At 34.3% G+C, this 18582-nt stretch overlaps 4 protein-coding genes and 1 non-coding gene across 6 annotated transcripts; 4 read left to right on the forward strand and 1 right to left on the reverse strand.

Annotated features, from left to right (window-relative positions):
- Positions 1-243: 243 nt before the first annotated feature.
- On the reverse strand, positions 244-1368 carry LOC108224636 (F-box protein CPR1-like). The gene has a single exon (XM_017399316.1). It carries the CDS (start codon positions 1366-1368, stop codon positions 244-246), a length of 1125 nt encoding a protein of 374 aa, XP_017254805.1.
- A 6990-nt stretch (positions 1369-8358) lies between these two features.
- LOC108195320 (copper transporter 5.1) lies at positions 8359-8778 on the forward strand. Its single transcript, XM_017362282.2, has one exon. The coding sequence runs from the start codon at positions 8359-8361 to the stop codon at positions 8776-8778; it is 420 nt and encodes a 139-aa protein (XP_017217771.2).
- A 2798-nt stretch (positions 8779-11576) lies between these two features.
- Positions 11577-11658, forward strand: TRNAS-GCU (transfer RNA serine (anticodon GCU)). The gene has a single exon. It is a non-coding gene; the product is annotated as a tRNA-Ser (tRNA).
- Positions 11659-11753: 95 nt separating this feature from the next.
- LOC108212000 (uncharacterized) lies at positions 11754-14250 on the forward strand. Its single transcript, XM_017383737.2, has 4 exons — positions 11754-12507; positions 13469-13564; positions 13669-13736; positions 13842-14250. Exons 1-4 carry the CDS (start codon positions 11884-11886, stop codon positions 13987-13989), a joined length of 936 nt encoding a protein of 311 aa, XP_017239226.1. The 5' UTR covers positions 11754-11883; the 3' UTR covers positions 13990-14250.
- An 874-nt stretch (positions 14251-15124) lies between these two features.
- LOC108204891 (uncharacterized) lies at positions 15125-18027 on the forward strand. Of its 2 annotated transcripts, none has more exons than XM_064086038.1 (2): positions 15125-16597; positions 17812-18027. In XM_064086038.1, exons 1-2 carry the CDS (start codon positions 15471-15473, stop codon positions 17828-17830), a joined length of 1146 nt encoding a protein of 381 aa, XP_063942108.1. In that variant the 5' UTR covers positions 15125-15470; the 3' UTR covers positions 17831-18027. The 2 variants fall into 2 exon arrangements, with proteins under 2 accessions (XP_063942108.1, XP_017230044.1); XM_017374555.2 differs by lacking the exon at positions 17812-18027 and adding an exon at positions 17345-17706 and having other exon boundaries at positions 15126-16597.
- The last annotated feature ends 555 nt before the right edge of the window (positions 18028-18582 follow it).

An 18582-nucleotide genomic window follows, 5' to 3' on the forward strand; every position in this document is an offset into this window, starting at 1 on the left:
CATACAACATAGAATAGTTCATATAATGAGCATACTGATAATAACTATGCAAGCACAAACATTCAGTATATAAGCAAGTTGATGAAAAGCCAAGTTTGCAGACTTCAGTGATTCGAATGCTTAATGGACACAAAGCTTAGCGATACAAGAAAGTACTAAAATACATGATAACTGAAATTTAAAAGTTAATGTCCAGCAATGTGCATTGTCTTTCTTCATCAGATGTGATCTGCAGTAATTACTTTATTCTAGTTGTTTAAACCCTTTGAGGGAAACAAGACTCTCATTGCACTTGACAACTGAAGTAAGCTCTCTAGCGGGAGATGCTCCAAGATACTCCTTGGCATGTTTCTTTTTGTGGTAGTAGAAGATGGGTTCACGGGGATAACCATGGCGATCATAATTTTCTGCAGCAACAACAAACTGTCCATCACCCAGATATAAAGTTACATGATCATTTTTTATATTATCCTCAAAATTAAACTGTTTAGTCCAAGATCCATTGCCACAATCCCCGTCCAATGTCCAAAGACTAAGAACTGTTTCATCATCACCACTAGATTCCTCATAGATCTTAGCAACAGAACCTTCAAACTCCAGAAGACTAGACCTTCTCGGCTTACCTTGCCCTGGTAACTTTCCAGGTTTGGGAAACGGATGCACTCGAAACACTTCATCATGCAAATCAAATGATAGTAACTCATGAAAGCCTTCAAAATACAATACCCTGGTTTGATCAGGAAGAAAAATACCTACTCCTCGAAAAAGAGGAAACTTAAATTTCTCTAGGCCCTCAGGAACCTTAACCTCTTTCCAAGTATCCTCATTCACAGAATACATCTCAGCTTTAATCCTGTAACTACGACTATGTATACCTTTAACAAAAAACCTAATAAACTTGTAATCATCAGAAACATCATCAAAACCAAACCCTACCATCCTCCACAGACGTGAATCAGGTTCTTTAGGAGGACTGGGAAGTTTCTTAAATTGCCTAGTCATCGGATTCCCAATATATGTAACACGAGGATCATGATGGGCAAAACAAACAAGACCATTACAACTGGATACAAAAGGAGACTTACCATAAAGATATTCTTCTGGCATTTCAAAGAGGGTTTTAGTTTCATGATTATCAATGCAGAGTTGGTCGTCGCTCGCAACTTCCAGTACAGAACTAGGTTGCCTTTTCTGCGATTCGATGCAGTGAGCTTTGACGAATCGAGGGTCTGATATGATTGACAGCCATGTTTTGCAAACTGATTTGCAGCGAAGGAGTGTTGCTACAGGTAACAAGAAGAATATATTGAACATGAGTTCGTGAGGTAATTCAGAATTATTCTTCTTGCAGTTTTCCCTTCTTGCCATTTTGAAACCCTAATTTACCTTGCAGCAGCTCAATTTGGGAATGCTAATACCAAACTCGTGATCAGTAAACTATCACTTGTATATACAAGGTTTTGTACTGGACTTGACACCGACAAAGTTGGGCTCAATTAGCGGTCCAGTATAATATTTTATTATATTTTGGGACATAAATTAATTTAAGTTGCATTTAGTTTGTTATTTAAATAAAGAAAATATTATGAATTTGAAATTAATTTTTCAAATATTTATAAAAAATATGTTTCAGGTTTTAGTTAAAAAAAAAAAAAAAAAAACACCTCTTAGTATCAATCACTAATTTAAATAATTAGTACCAACCTCGTGTGTGCACTATCACTTACAATATAAGGTTTTGTGCCCGACTTTTTAAAGCGAAAAATGTTGAACTCTGAAAGATTTTAAGACAACCCAATATAATAATATTTTATTATATATTGAGGTTTAAATCTAATTTCTTTTCACTAAAAAGGAAATTATCGGATATAAATTATTTTTCAAACAATTTCTGAAAACATGTGTCAGGTTTTAGTTGTACCTTGAAAAAAATAAAAAGAAAAGTGATTGATCACCTTGTTTTGAACATTTTTTGTATATTCATACGGATATCATAAGCGATATACAATTTGTGACATCTAATATTATTCTTATTAATAATTATGAAAGCTTGTACTTAATATTTTTCTTGAATTTTTTGTAAATTCTTGGAATAATAATATTCAAGAATTTTCTGATTTCACACAGCAAGAGAAATAGTATTCTTCGGCCTCATAAATTAAAACTCTAGTGCATAAGAGAATATATGAAATAGTGATCGTTGTCCCTGATCTTGAATACTGTGACATCAAATCCTGTAAGACTATAAATCAGTATATATTATAAATTGAAGATTTTATCAAATTATCATTATTGGTAGGAAATAAATAAGTATATTTTAATTATCCGTGTCTTAGGAGGACATTATTTTCCTAATTATTAAAACAAAATAATTATTTTGGTTAAAGATTACAAATTTAAGTAGAAATTATTGGTTCGACGAAGATGTTTCCATCGTCAAAAAATCACATTCTTTGGCTCCGCCTATGAATTATCCAGTAATAGGTCTTTCACGATTAGATCTACTTAGACAGTAACAAATTTCATTTTACAGAATAAATCTAAACTAAAACTGAACTAAATGAAGCGAAGTTTACGAAAGTAGTGCTCGACTGTCTACGGTTCGGTAGAAATTTTGTATAAATATTGTATCGCCATGCTATTAAGTTTTTTAAAAAAAGTAAAAACATGTTTCTGTGTTAATTTGTTTTTAAACTATATCTTGAAATAACCCTAAATTCGTTGGTGTCATTTTTAACGATACACAAATAGGAATGTAATTGTCACTACAAGAAAAAGGGGTAAAAATGACCGGCTAAATATGACTGTCTTTAATATGACTGTCTTCGGTCATATTTAAGGTCAAATCTGGAAATGAACAAGTCAAAACTTAATATGACCGGCTAATTGTGACTGACTTTAAATATGACCGTTGATAGCCATATTTCAGGTCGGTCATATTTAGACAGTCATATTTATAATGTGGGTCTCACAAAATTTGGGAGGCAAAATTCCCTCCAAAAAAATTTACGATGACGTCACTAAATTTGACCGCATTTTTTTTTGTCACAATTTTGACCGCATCTGGTCAATAATAAAGTCGGTCATATTTGTTCTTTTTGCATGTAAAAGAAGGGTCTTTTTGCGTTTATGAAGATTGGGTCCTAGTGGTTTACTTATGATTTAAAAGTACCGGTTACATTAAATATATAATTGTAAATAATTATATTTTTAACTATAAAAAATTAAAATTTAACAAAATATTCAGGATAATTAACAAATAAATCTTATTTTTAAATTTTAAGAAGGTCGCCTAAATTTATTGACAACACGATAATAACATTCATATCCTTTGTGATAAAATTTATTGATGAAACATTGTTAATCTTTCAGTTATTATCATTTTCATATCATATTTAGTCATGGTTATCTTCACGCTGTCTTTTTTAATCATGATTATTTTTCTAGTCATTCTTATAGTCATGATTATCCTCATCCGGTCTTTTTTAATCATGTTTATTCTCACACCGTCGGTTTTATCTTTCTTTTTGAATGATGATAATTTTTAAACCGTCTTATTGAGAAATGATCATTTTCGTGCAATTTCATTTAGTCATGACCAATCACGTATTTTATAATCATGATACATTTCGAGCCATTTTTCATTCATAATTATTTTCATTAAAATATTTGACTTTATAAAAAATATACAATTTTCTCTCATCTTTGAATTAATAATTTCATCGATATATCCTCTATTGTTCAAAATCCAACCTACGCCACAAAATTATTTTATTTCATTTGCATTGATTGATGCTCTTTGAAGGGTAATTCATAACATTAAATTCAGCATGTTATTTATCTCTGGTATGATTACATTCACAATTTACATGTGATCAGCATATATATTTACATGTGATCAGCATATATATCTTGTGGTAATCATTTCAAAAGAAACGGATTACTAATAAAACCGTCCACATAAAACGAGACAAATGTGATATACTGTGGGCAGCTAATCCCCATTTTAAATTAAAGGGTGTATTCGATTGAGATTTTAAAGATTTTATTTTCATTAATGAAATCTGAGGATATTCAATTAGAATGGTTTAAAATCCATTAAAATCTTCAGGTATTCAATTGAGATTTTATATTATACTACAAAATCTGGTGGTATTCAATCAGGATTTTAAATTATACTTTAAAATCCGATGGTATTCAATTGGGATGGTTTAAAATTCATTAAAATCTGACAGTATTCAAATGCTAATGGATTTTTTGGATTTTATAAAATGATGGACTTTGTGGGATTTCTTAGTGTATTTTAAGTTTTTTGAAATACCACCAAAATCGATGAGATTTTGAAGTATTGTGCTTAAATCCTCAAATATATATGTCAACTCTACGACATTTTATCAAGAATCCGTACAAAATCAAAATCACATAATATCAATTAAAATCCATTGATAAAGAAAATCCATTAAATTTCAATTGAATACACCCTCTAAAATAATATACAATAATATCCTACTCAAAAATAGGTAACGGTAATAATTAAATAATAATTTCCTCTCGGCCACAGCTCTATAAATTGGAAATCATCCTGCACGATCAATCACCTCATTCCATTCTCTCCTCTCTCTTCTCTTCCCCACACACTCAAACTTTCCTCTCTCCCTACAAAATAATCTCGCCGAGATTTGAACAAATTTCTCTCTTTCTTACAAACCATTGTTGTTAATTAATTCTGATTATATGAATGTGCAATGGATGGATAGAATGATGAGATGAAGAGATTAGAAAGACGAGCATTGTAGATGCATACCTGGCTCCCTGTATGCCACACTAGAGACCGATCTGTGTATCAGATTGCCTCCTGGGTGGCGTACCGGGAGCCAAGTATGCGGTGACAAAATGCTTAATTTTCTCTGATCATCTTCTTCCAATGCAAACACAAGCACATTATATATACAACATTAATTTTGCATTTTTTAGATTTCTTTTCGTTCATTATATTTTTTTTGGAACTATTTCTGTGGACCGGCTGAGTTTTGCATCATGATGCTAATCAACAATTACCACAATAGCTAAAATTGAAATTAATAAAATAAAATCGATACCGTGTGAATGCTTGAGTGTATTCGTGGATTTTATATTCATTAATATATACATTGACAAATCAACCTCACACATATATACAAGAACAGTGATGTATGATAAGATAAATTCAATTTTTTTATTTTTTAAGTCACGTCTAATTTTTTTATTGTTTACATTGTTGTAAGAAAAAGAAATTGTAATCGTTAAGAAAATCTTGATCTGCAAATACAAATGAGTAAATGTTATGTAAACCCGTGTGACTTGTAATTCGACGCAGTGAGTGTGCAGTCGGCAAATACAATACAGTCCGCAAATCTTGCTGGTCATGAATCATATATACCAGATGTACCTGCTTCTGGCTTGTAGCTAGGGTTTTAATTCTTCGATTCTCATGTTAAATGTGAACATGAATACGCGAGTATTTGTAGTTTCTGATTTTTATGATTAGACTAATTAAGTTCGTGTCTTATGGGCATGTTTACTCATTTCAAATTTGTGTTAAGAATCAGGTTAAGTTTTATATTATCATGTAGAAATTAGTATTCTTTGAATAATCATTCTTGAAATAATCTTTTCACAGAATCCCATTAAATTTCTCATAGCTATTTTATTAGCCAATCAGTTACGCACGAATTTAGTAATTAATTAGGTCTTTGCGGGCCTAATTAATCAACCATATATTCGGACCAACATATTTCATATTTAATTGCGACATTTATTTTTTGGTCTATAATAATTTTAGCTCATATTTGATAAAAATATAGAATTGTTCATATATTGAGGATACTTATAATAATTATGCAAGCACATTACAAAGATACAATCTTTTCACGACGAAATTTTGAACTTGAAACTATCATAATTAAGTGCCAAATTATGACAAATATATTTAATTATTTTCGTTCAAGTAGTAAGTTCATCAAGACGCGTGTTCGTCATAAGTCGAGTAAAAGCGTCAAAAGTTTTGGCTCTACATACATTCGGAGTATTATATATATCTAAGAACACCTACCCAGGGTAATGAACTACAATCCTGCAGGTACTTACTCCATAAACTTAAGGACGCGGTCAAGAATCCGAATTACTAAATTATTATATTTGCTAGAACTCGGACACGGTCAAGAACTCTAACTACAGAAAGATGTGCAAGATATGTTATTCCTTAACATTAAAATCAAAACTCAATATAGTTAAAAGATCTTCTTGAAATATACTCTAATCGCCTGCAGAAACCCACCCTTTCATCTCGATTTATATCTGTAAAATTCAGGAAAAACTGATGAACATGATACTCTACTGGGCAAAAAGCGTTGCCTTATTGTTTGATTCATGGAAGACTAATCCAATATTTGCCATGGCCATAATTTTTCTATTTTCCGCCCTCGTCGGCGTCTTCAAGTACCTGACGGACTCCTTGATCAGAACCAAGCTTCTTGATCCTCTGCTGAAATCTAAACTGAGGTATGGTGGGAAATTGTCGAAATTCCTTGGCGCTATAGCGTTCCTAGTCAATTGTGCTGTCGCATACATGATAGGCCTTGCATTTGGATATTTCATGAACAAAAGCTGATCTGCAAGTTTTGTTGATAATCCAGGTGCAGATTCGGTATTCTATCCCCTACATTTCTATGTAAAATGTATTGTATTTTATACTGCATCTTGTTGTTGGCTGTTTGTGTGGAATTTGACATATACCTTGTACTTTAGTACTCCATTTTGTAAATTGATTTTTGAATCACTTAAAAATTACTCCCTCCGTCCCCCTGAGTTGTATACATTGGGGGACGGGGACGCGGCACGGACTTTAATGCTCCTGTAAAGTGTAGTTGTGTAATTTATTTTTAAAATTTTTTTTTTCTGAATTAAAGTTTGGATGTTATATTTTTATTCAGAAAAAGAAAATCTCAAAAATAAGTTACGGAACTATATTTTATAAGAGCATTGAAATGCGTGTCGAGCAGTTGAAAAGAAACGTATACAATTAAATGGGACAGAGGGAGTAGTATTTTTAAATTTTCTTATTATTAACATCGGTTTTTCTATGGTGTGCCCATGGGCACATGCTAAGCGCGGAAAATTTTGTGCTTGGATCATTTTGATTGGTTCCTATCTCATGATAATGATGGACCACCCTGCAAATACACCAACCACACCAATCAAAATCTCCCAAATACAAAAATTTCCGCGCTTAGTATGTGCCCATGGGCACACACAAGCCAAACCGTATTAACATATACAAAAATCATGAGTCGTATTTTTGTTAGAGAAAATTACTTTCAATACATTAAAATCACCTAACTATGCCTAAAAATCAAACAAACTTACTCCTTACGTTCCTTCCATTTGTTAATACTTTTTTATATTGTTTGACATACATTTTAATTAAAAAGTACAAAAGATATAATTTTATAATTTATTTTTGCACTTTACTTATTTTAAAAAAATTAAGATAATTTATGAAACTATATACTATATATGAGTTTTAAAATACTTGCGGAACCGTTTCTCAAACTAAGAGGGATAACACATACTACTAAATGTTAACAATCCAAAATGATGGAGAAAATATTTATAAATATATTGTATGAACTGAAATTCTTATCTAAATAACGAGATATTGGTCAAAATAATTTTTTAAAATAATTTTAAATATATACAAATAATAAGATACTGTTTGGGGTTGTTGCAAACAGCAGCAACAGCTTTTTGCTGAAAAACTGTTTGATAAATCTAAAAGCAGCTTTTCTGAACAGCAGCTTTTAGCTGAAAAGCTATTTTTAGTATAACCAGGTCCTCCTATACTTTTGAAAAAAGCTGTTTTCAGCGGAAGCTGTTACAAATTTCACTATCAAACCTCACTAAAAAATTATTATTTTATATATTATAACTCAAAATAAGCAATATCAAAAAAATTACCAAACAGTTATCTAATTTTTATAACAGCACTTTTTTTATCAGAATTTTTTCTCACGGTACACAACAATTTTTAACAGCACAACCCTAAATTTGTAAAAGTCAGTCGAGCTAAATATTCCTATTCCGATAGGGAATAGTAACACAAGAACAAAATAAAAGTACCGGATTCTCCCAAGTTGCACACGCTGTTATAACTTGTAAGCATCTCCCACCCATACATTCTATCTGTATCTTTCTACGTCAACATCTTCCCCCAACCACCATATTTCAACTCTCCCAACCAATCTCTCTCTCATCTCTCTCTCTCTCTCTCTCCCATCTCTCCCTCTCTCTCTCCCATCTCTCTCTCTCAAGATGATGCACATGACATTCTACTGGGGAACAAACGTCACCATCCTATTCGATGCATGGACTACCAGCTCCTACACTTCCTACGCAATCTCTCTCCTCCTCTGCTTTCTCGCCGCCGTCCTCTACCAGTTCATCGAGGCCTGGCGGATCAAACTCAAGCTCCTCGCTTCATCTCCCCCGCAATCCGGCCTAAACGTCCCCCTCATCCAATCTAACATCGCCGGTGCCGGAAAGTCACCGTCGAAAGTCGCTGGCGCCGTAGTTTTCGGAATTAACTCGGCTATAGGCTACATGCTGATGCTTGCGATCATGTCGTTTAACGGCGGCGTTTTTGTCGCGATTGTCGTCGGAATCGCGGCCGGATATTTTGTGTTTCGGAGTGGTGATGAGGATGATCAGGTGGTTGTTGATAATCCTTGTGCTTGTGCGTGATTAATTTCCGTCCTGATTGTTTGTATAATAAATTTATATTATTGATCACTTTTAGTTTTTAACGTTTTCGATATTAAGGTCTAATTTTTGATGCTTTTAATGTTTTCGTTTAGACTTGGCCGTATTATTGATCGGGTTCGGAAAATATTACAAACATAAAATTTAATAATATAGAAAAGCGCGAAATATTTCTTTCTCACCACGATATATGATTTTTAACGGTAAATATATTTTATCCATCTCATTCAATTTTTATATAATTTCTTTATTATTTGACATATATTTAAAAAAATTATAAAAATATTTATAATTTATTACAAAAAATTGTTTTTAATAAAATTTAACTATTATCCTCTTTTATTTAAAATTTATAAAATAATATTTTATAAAAATTTAATATACATGCCGAATTCTCCCTCACAACCGTATAATATTTACCAAAACAGGGCCGGTATATTTTGGTGCTATGATCCGTAACGTGGATTCGATTATTGTATGGGCATTAAAGAATAATATGGTTGACGAAGAACAGTTGGCGTTATGGATGGATTGGTTGATTGTTTGGTTTGGAACGTACATTGTTTTCGTGGAGTATCCACTCACCAGTAGGGGTGCCCATGGGTTATTAAAACCCGCCCAAACCGATCTAACCGACCCAACCCGACTCTAAACCAACCCGAAAATATTTAACCCGAATTTTGATTGGGTTAAAAATTATTAAAACCGATTTAAATGGGTTGGGTTAGGGTTTTGCCTATAACCCGCCCATTCTAACCCGACCCGCATATTTTATTTAGTTTTAATATATTTTATTTTTTTTTACTGAAACACTTTTAGATGTCTTTCTATCTAAACTAACATTATATCACATATTACTTAAATTCATAATAAATGTGTGAAACAATAACTAATTTGAACGAATTATGAGTTCCGCTTAATAAGAACTAAGTTATTGGCAAACAAACTCGATAATGAGCTCAACTTGTCTTGAAAAAATTGTGAAGCTTAATAAGAACTAAGCTATTGACAAACAAACTTGATAATGAGCTCAACTTATCTTGAAAAAATTGTGAAATTACAAAACTAAGTGATCATACCTCAAACTCATTTTCTAGTAACCTATTCTACCCAACCCAAACCGACCCAAACCGAAATAAAATCTAACCGACCCAACCCGATGAAATTTAAATCGAACGTTAGTTGGGTTAAAAATTAAAAAAACCGAACTAAATGGGTTGGGTTAGGGTTTAATATATAATCCGCCCAACCCGATCCGCGGGCACCCCTACTCACCAGGACGTTTCGGCAGTTTTGACATTTGGCCCGTACCAGAAAATTATTCTACGGCTTCGAATGTATTTTAATGGTTTTCAGTAAAATTTATGAAAATGTAAAAACGAGAAAATTTTGGAGCGTTAAAGTAGAGAGCTGGAAAGAAAATTGTGCAAGTAAACAGGCCCAGATACTTTCTTCGAAAAATCCTTCTTCAGAAAAGTCTCACGATGCTTACAGAAGCATTGAGCGATATTTCAGTTTTTTTCGTAGCCACAGCCCACAGGCCCACAGACTTGATCTGGTAGCTATGAGTAAATTCAGTATGGGAAATTAGGTAGGACTGTCGATACATGAAACACGTGAATTTAGACAGGGCTGTGAATGTGATTCAGATAATTCATATTTTGGAGATAAATTTGCCGATATTTAGATTTAAATATAAATTTGAAAAATGAAAATCTGCATTCAAAATTGTATATAGATTAAAAATATCATAAAAATTCTGAATTTAAATTGATGGATAATAATATCTCAATTATCACTATTTCATAGAGAGGGAAGTCTTTTAGTGGTACACAAATAAAGTGGGTGTTTGGCCTAACTTAAAATAAGCATTTCTGGGCTTATGAGTTTTTCAGTCGTTTTGATATTTAATTATAATTTTGATATAGTGTATAACTTAGTATATAATATTTTAATTATAATCAAACTATGTAACTTACAATACCCGCCCCTCAGTTGTATAACTAGAATACAATATTTTATTGTAACTATAAATTTCTTAAAAGTTTGAGTATCCGACACGACTCGAAGCACGACCTAAAACCAACTCAAAAAAAATACAAATTAGGATCGGGTTTTTGACTTTCGGGTCGGGTTCGGGTTGAGCTTTAAAAAACTATGTACCTCCAACTCGACACGAACCCGACTCATTACCCGAAATTGACACCCCACCCCACTAACTAGTCCAAGTTTCATGAAAGCATGGATTACACTGTACCAAACGAGTCCCCTGACTCTTTCAGAACTGCAAGGCGATGTAGATGATACCAGTCCTCCAAGTATAGTAGTAATGCCAAAAGTGACTCTCTTTTTTGTCATTTTTGCTAAGGCCAAAAGTGACTCTTTACATGCATAAAACGATAATTATATTATTTCGATAGCAAAAGATCGATGTTTTCCGCCTCCTATATGTGGATTTATATACCTTTTCCGGGGGGAAAATTACAATTTTTTCTACAGAAGAAATTGACAATACAAGATGAATAGTCGACGAAAGGATCGAAACAAATAATTCCATGTCCTTCGAATACTAAGGAGCGTTACACGATGCACATATCAATGATTTAAATAATGCATCACTCAAATTTAGCATATGATGAACGGTAGAGACATCGCGGGTTTATTTTGTAGGAGGCAGGTGTTAAAAATTTTATTTGATGAAATAACCACTTCCACAAAATTAAAAGTTAAATGTGAGAGACACAACTTATATGCTTCTAACGTGCAGCTTCTTAACATCCGACGCTTTGGCCGAGTGGTTAAGGCGTGTGCCTGCTAAGTACATGGGGTTTCCCCGCGAGAGTTCGAATCTCTCAGGCGTCGAACCTTTTTTCACAACACAAATCTAAAAGCAATCTACCTATCCATGTAACCATTAACTCATTATGCAATACCAGTAAGCTGGGACCTAATAGCCCACCACAACTAACCAAATAAGTCATTTGCTGATGGAACATTTGGTACTATCACAAGCCAGACATGATCTAGCACTTGTAAGAACTTGAACACAACTCCACTTTACTCAACTCACAAGTCTCAAACATCTTCATGGCAATCAGCCTAGTGACCTTATTCGGCGGAATTATTCGCCGTACCCTCTCTGCAGCCAGCCTCTCCTCCCAAACCATCGCGATCGACGATGAAACCACCATCCATTTCTGGTCACCTAAGCCAACCACCACTAGCAGCTCAACTGCCAAACCTCCCCTTCTTCTGATCCACGGGTTCGGGCCTCATGGCGTGTGGCAATGGCAACAGCAGATAAATTTTTTCGCCAAGTCTTATAGCCTTTACATTCCGAATTTAGTGTTTTTTGGGGGCTCCTACTCGACGTCGTCAGAGAGGTCAGAGATTTTTCAGGCCAGGGCGATGGGGAAGCTGATGGAGAAGGTGGGAGTGGAGAAGTACTATGTAGTTGGGACTAGTTATGGTGGATTTGTGGCGTTTCGGATGGCAGAGATGTGGCAGGACAGGGTGATGAAGGTTGTGATAGCAAATTCCGCGGTAAATGGTTTATTGAGTGATAGTATGGAATTGGTGAAGAGAGGTAAGGTGGAGAAGATTGAGGATTTGATAATGCCAGAGAAGGCGTCGGAGCTGAGGAAGCTGATGAATCTGTCTGTCTTTCGTCGTGCTTATGTGCCTGATTTTATTTTGAACGATTTCATTAACGTAAGTTCTTCTGTTTTGATCGTTGAAAATATATATAATTTGCATTTAGCATTTGAGTGATGCTCGAATTCTACACTTCATTTTGCATTTCATGGATCGAATTCTCTACTTATTATCAAAAAATCATAGATATTAACGAGTTAGTAGTTTTGTCAATAATTTTTTGTTGAAAGATAAACTTATGATCCACAGTGTCATTTTAGCGATCATTATAACTTTTTGATGATGAAAAGTTAAAACCAAGAGTTGAAAGTTCTGGAATTATGCTGATAGTAGCAGGGACGGAGCTAGGATTTTTGCCTAGCGGGAACAAAAAAAAATTGCCTACAAGCTGGATTCGAACTTATATCTTCGGTGAGAAGTTCCAGCTCCACAACCGCGGTAAGATTTGTATATTATGAAGGTCAGTGGGGGCAAGTATCCCGACTGCCAATGCTGCCTCCGTCCCTGGATAGTAGTGTGTTGAGCAAGATAAGACAAGTTTGCTTGTTGCTTATTAAAATTTCCAACTACACTGGAAAGATTGTGAAGTCTAAATTGGTAGGCTCTATTATATACTTTCTTTGAGACTTTCATGGACCACGTTTTTATACTGCATTAGTACTACTTTCAATCAAACAAATGTCTCTATTGAATTTAGGGTGAGTACCTAATTTCTTATACAAAAGGGGCCCAACAAGAATAATGGAGTACTTACAAAATATAGCTAAGATGTCAAAAGGTTTCTGTTGTAGATTGCCAATGCAGACAAATCTTGTTTTGTGCATTAACTAATATTTCATGTGGGAAATTGAATGTATTTGGTATTGCTGAATATTATATGATCCTGGTAAGGTACAGGTTTAGTCGGAAAAGGCCCGCCTCATTTTAGTTCTATAAGAGGAAATGTTAATTTAATTAGTATAAAAAAATGGAGGAGCAGAGTGACAAACAAGATGTATGCTAAATGTACTTGAAACAGAGGCTGTACAGCAAAAACAGGAAGGAGAAGCTGGAACTCTTGAGGGGGCTAACCATCGGATGGGATGATATCATGAAAGCATCTCCTCTTCAACAGGTCCGATCATCCTTAGCTTTGATCACGCACACGTGCACACACAAGTAACACATTGTATCGTTCCTTAGTCCACTAAGTTATTTGATTCAAAATTGTATGTGTAGGAGGTGCTGATAGTCTGGGGAGAACATGACAAGATATTTCTGTTGGACCTTGCAATGGAGCTCAAGAAGTATGTCTCTCTCGCTCTCACTCTCACTCTCTCCTTTTAAATCTTAGTTAATCAACACGAAAAAAGTCTTAAAATTATTGGTCACTGAAAAATGGTTGTGTGCAGGGTTCTGGGGAAGAATGTAAAACTGAAAGTGATCAAGAATGCATCACATATTCCCCAAGTTGAGAATGCATGGAAGTTCAACAACATTATTGATACTTTCTTAAGGGACTCTCCAGACCAAGGCTTATCTCTTATGTCCAAACTTTAGCTAGGGGTTATATATACTACTAATTTCTTGATGTATATCCAGTGATGAATTATTCCAGATTGGATCATGCTTAGTTCATATTCGAATTTGGGCTTGATTACCAATTTGGTTCGATTGATCCGATAATTCTAATAAGTACATCTGTCGGATCATAGGCGTGTGTATTTGGGATAAAAGCCTTGTATATAGACAGCATGTCACATATGTCAGGAAGACATTCAATAAAAATCACAGAATAATTTTTAATTTTAATAATATTATAATTGGTATATGTTTTTAACAAGTTATTTAGTATAATATATATAAACATATTATTATTTTTATATATATACAATCGGGGTCGTAGATCGGGGCGGGCAGACAAGAATCACCGATCCCGACCCGATCCCAAATTATTTATAAAACCTTCCCCGATATCCGTCCCGCCCCGAAAAATTCTCAGAATCTTCTATCCGAACGGGGCGGGGATCGGATCGGGGTTAATGCTCATTCCTAGATACCGTCTTAATTATGGGTGGGATTTTATTTTCTAAATATCTCTGAATTACTGAAAAATTTCTTATTATTTCTCAATTAATTTTGTAAAATATTTTATTGATTTATCAATTACACTCTTATTTAACTAAAAATTCTTGATTGATTGAAAAAATTTCCCATTCAACCTGCTTGGTTCCGATTTCAATTTCTGATCCGGTGATCGCAAATTTAGACAGGCCGGTGAACATCTGGGAGTAGTAACAACTTTTATCAAGGTTATTCTTGTCTTTTAGGTACTGTTTGGGGTTGCTGTTGCAGACAGCAATAGCAGCTTTTTGCTGAAAACTAGGTAAAAAACTGTTTGGTAAATCTAAAAGCAGGTCCTCCCATGCTTTTGGAAAAAGCTGCTTTCACTTTTGCAGTAAGGTTTTACAAATTTCATTATCAAACCTCATCACAAAAAATATTTTTTATATTATAACTTAAAATAAACAAATATCAAAAAAATAATTAAACAGTTATTTGATTTCTACCACAGCACTTTTTCTGACCGCACAGCAATTTTTAACGGCACCGCCAAACAAACCCTTAGTCCGGTAGAAGTGATTTCAGACAGGACAAGCCACTGAAAAGTAACACTGAACACAACAGGACAATAATAACAACATTAAATTATTCACAGGTTGCTGCTTAAAATTGAAACAAACCCTCCTGATCTCTCATTTCTTCAAGCCCCCTCTCAGTTTCTCACCCAAAAGATCGACTCCCCTGAGCTCAAAAATGGTGAAAAATGGTAAAACAAAGAGGAAATATCACAAGCCCACTAAACCCCAGCATCACTCAAACCAGCCAGGAGCTAAAGAGGACAAGCCCACCATTGTAAAGACACTACCAGCAGATCTTCTACTTGAAATACTCTACAGGACTCCTGTTAAGTCCCTGGTAAGGTGTAAATGTGTTTGTAAATCCTGGCTAGCTCTCTTGCATCATCCACATTCATACAAATGCACCTTGATTTCAATACTTCAAGAAATAACAAACAGATTTTATGCAATACCACTGATATTGCTAATTACGGTCGAAAAGTTGTGGCTTATTTACGCGTAAATGGCCCTCCAATTCCTGTGCTCCACATTGATACAGAGTTCACTGTGAGGCCTAATTACCCTAGGGTTATCAATTTTGCTGATTTCTCCAAGAATATGTCTCTTGGGGGTTCTGTTAATGGCATTGTTTGTCTAGCTAATTATGCCGAAATGTTTGGGCAGTTTGTTGCGTTATGGAACCCTGCTATTAATTACTGGAAGCCCATTGAGTTTTCAAAAATGTGGAGTAGATATGATAGGTTGGAGGACATGTCGGTTGGGTTGGGGTTTGATGGTGTGGCGGATGATTTCAAGATCATTCGCATTGTTCCTGTTGCTCTCCCGCCTTACTTTGAGAAGTTTCGTTGGTCTCGAGTTGAAATGTACTCTGCTAACCAGGAAATTTGGGAAGATGTTAGTAAGGGGGGAGTTATTCCCTTCCAGCCCAAAGTAAGACATTGTAATTTTGTTGTGAAGGGTGTTCCGTATTGGATAGGGACTGATGCACGACAGGAAGATATGGAGTCATTTATTCCTGATCAGCTAGAGATTTTAGGAAGAATTGATCCTTTTACGGGGCTGTTTAAGAAGATCCTGTATCCAGAACACATTAAGAATGGGCATACTTTGGTGCATCCTGTGAACTTGAGGGATTCAGTTGCTGCTCTAATTCAATCACCTGGTGAGCTTCCAAACCAAACGTTTGACTTGTATGTGCGCGATGAAGATACTGCGAAGTGGACAAAGATGTATAGTATTGGCCCGTTTGATTTTGAACGAATGCGGATTCCTCCTCAGTGCTTTAGCACTGGTGAGATTGTACTGGAGACGTGGACAGGGGAAAATATTCATGATTCTATAGACCGGACCACTCATATATGTGACCCTAAAAATAATATTGTTTTCCGTAACAATGAGATTGACGCGCTACAGCCATTTTGGTTTCTTTCCTACAGTCACGTGGAGAGCCTGGTATGTGTCAAGGGAATGGTTCAGATTGGGAAGGAGCGCAGAGACAAGAAGACTAACCCTAAGATGAAGAAATGGTATTTGTATTCGTGAGCTTTAAATTTTTCTTATTTGTCCATACTGTGCTTTTTAATTGTTTATGAAATTTGTATGTGCTGAGCTCGCTGATGGGTCTTAACATCCTTAGAATATGACATCAAAGTGATCCACCTAATCATTTGGTCTACAGATCATATGGTTAAGTTATCTGTAAGTTATGAAGAACATGACTTTAGACTGTTGCACTAGGCATAAATTTAAAAGTTTATCAGCTCCACCTTAATAGTCAGGTTCCTTCCATGCTCCACTGTTGTCGCTTTGATTTTGTAGTTGGTTTAAATTGGCGCATTAAAAGTAAGCATATCGCTAAGGAACTGGGAATTATGCAATGTAGGGTAACTTTCAAGTAGTATTTGATGGTTCTAAGATACAGAAATGTGTCAATTCCCATTGTAATGTGTAATGCAATGTGCAGTACCACAATGTGTGAAAAATTAGTTCTCCTGTTAGGAACAGATTAGAACACTCTATGGTAAAAGAAAGAAGTTAGTATGACTACTGTTTTAATTGACCTTACCAATAGGAAAAGACTATGAGTTCTATGAGGTATTCTATGTTTTCTGAAATTGTAACTCGTAACGCATAAGTAGCTGGTCTCGGGATTGTAGCAATAAAAGTAAGTGGGATTAAATATCCGAAAATGTAGGGTCTAGACTTAATTAGTGGGAAGTGAGAGCTTTAGTTTATTTAAAGTCATGTTTTTAGATTTTGGTTTCCACTTGCAGGATTGAATTCTTGTCTAAAGATTTTGAGTCGGCGTTGAATCTTTAACTGAATCTGCTGCTAGATGGGTAGTGCAGACAGGAGTAAAGCAAGTTTGTTAAACATTATATGCCTGATGCTTCTTAATGATGTTACCTCAGTCCCTTGTGTAATGACATTGGTGATGAACTCTTGTTTAAATTTCAATGCAAGTCAAATTTCTAGCTTTGTATGCACTATGCAACTTTCCGCTTTCTGTGGATAAATGTTGGATCACTGTAAACAATACAATGTTGTCGCTTGTTTCTTTACCCTTGTTCCAGTTTCTCAGGATATATCATATTTTGCATTCAAGAACTACAGATCACATGTTGTATTAACCTACTTGCTATAAAACACAGATTCAGACTCATCCTTAACTTTAAAATGCGTTAAAAACAAGACAGTTATAGTTGAACATTTCAAATTAAATTTAGTATTCTTTTTGCAGGTACAAAATCACAAACTAAACTAGACAAGACAACAAAGAAATATAAACACGACATGGTACTTCTGAGTTTTGAGGCACTTAGAAACGGTAAATCTCTGCAATTTGTTAGTAAGAGTAAATCTAAGGCAATTTGTTAGATGGCACATACTTTATGCAATTTGTGAGATGACACATTGGTTAATTTATATGCGTCTATAATTCTGAATTATACGGTACAATGCGGATTTAAATCAGTATAACATTTTTTTAGCACAGTTTCACTGTATCTAGCAAATATGTGTCATAGGATAAAATTATAGAATGAATTATTTTCTTTCATTTTATAAAAAAAAAACTAATAATATCAACATAGCAATTTAAATGTTTTTTTTATCTTGTGTTTTCTAATTTATCAGTGTAAAAACAAATATATAGAAATATTTTTTATTTTATGTTTTATACTTTCTCTATATGAAAATAAATATGTTATAAAAATACATAAATAAAATGTTAATATAAATGTATATAAAAAACGATTGCATATAAATCTTTTTTTAACTATATTGATACGGTAGTTATTTTTTACTTTAAATAATTTCTTTTTTGATATGTTTGGTAAGAAGTAACGGAGCCAGAAAACTCTGACCTTGCATGAGACAACTAACATAACTAATTTGTGTCTATCATTCCATTTCATTATTATCAAAATCGCCTCTCCCCATAATCTTTTACTCATGCTCCCCGTAATCTTTTACTCATAATAGAAGTCATACCGCTAAAATTAGGATGAAT

Source organism: Daucus carota, chromosome 1 (genome assembly GCF_001625215.2).
Source record: "Daucus carota subsp. sativus chromosome 1, DH1 v3.0, whole genome shotgun sequence".
Taxonomy (NCBI): domain Eukaryota; kingdom Viridiplantae; phylum Streptophyta; class Magnoliopsida; order Apiales; family Apiaceae; genus Daucus; species Daucus carota.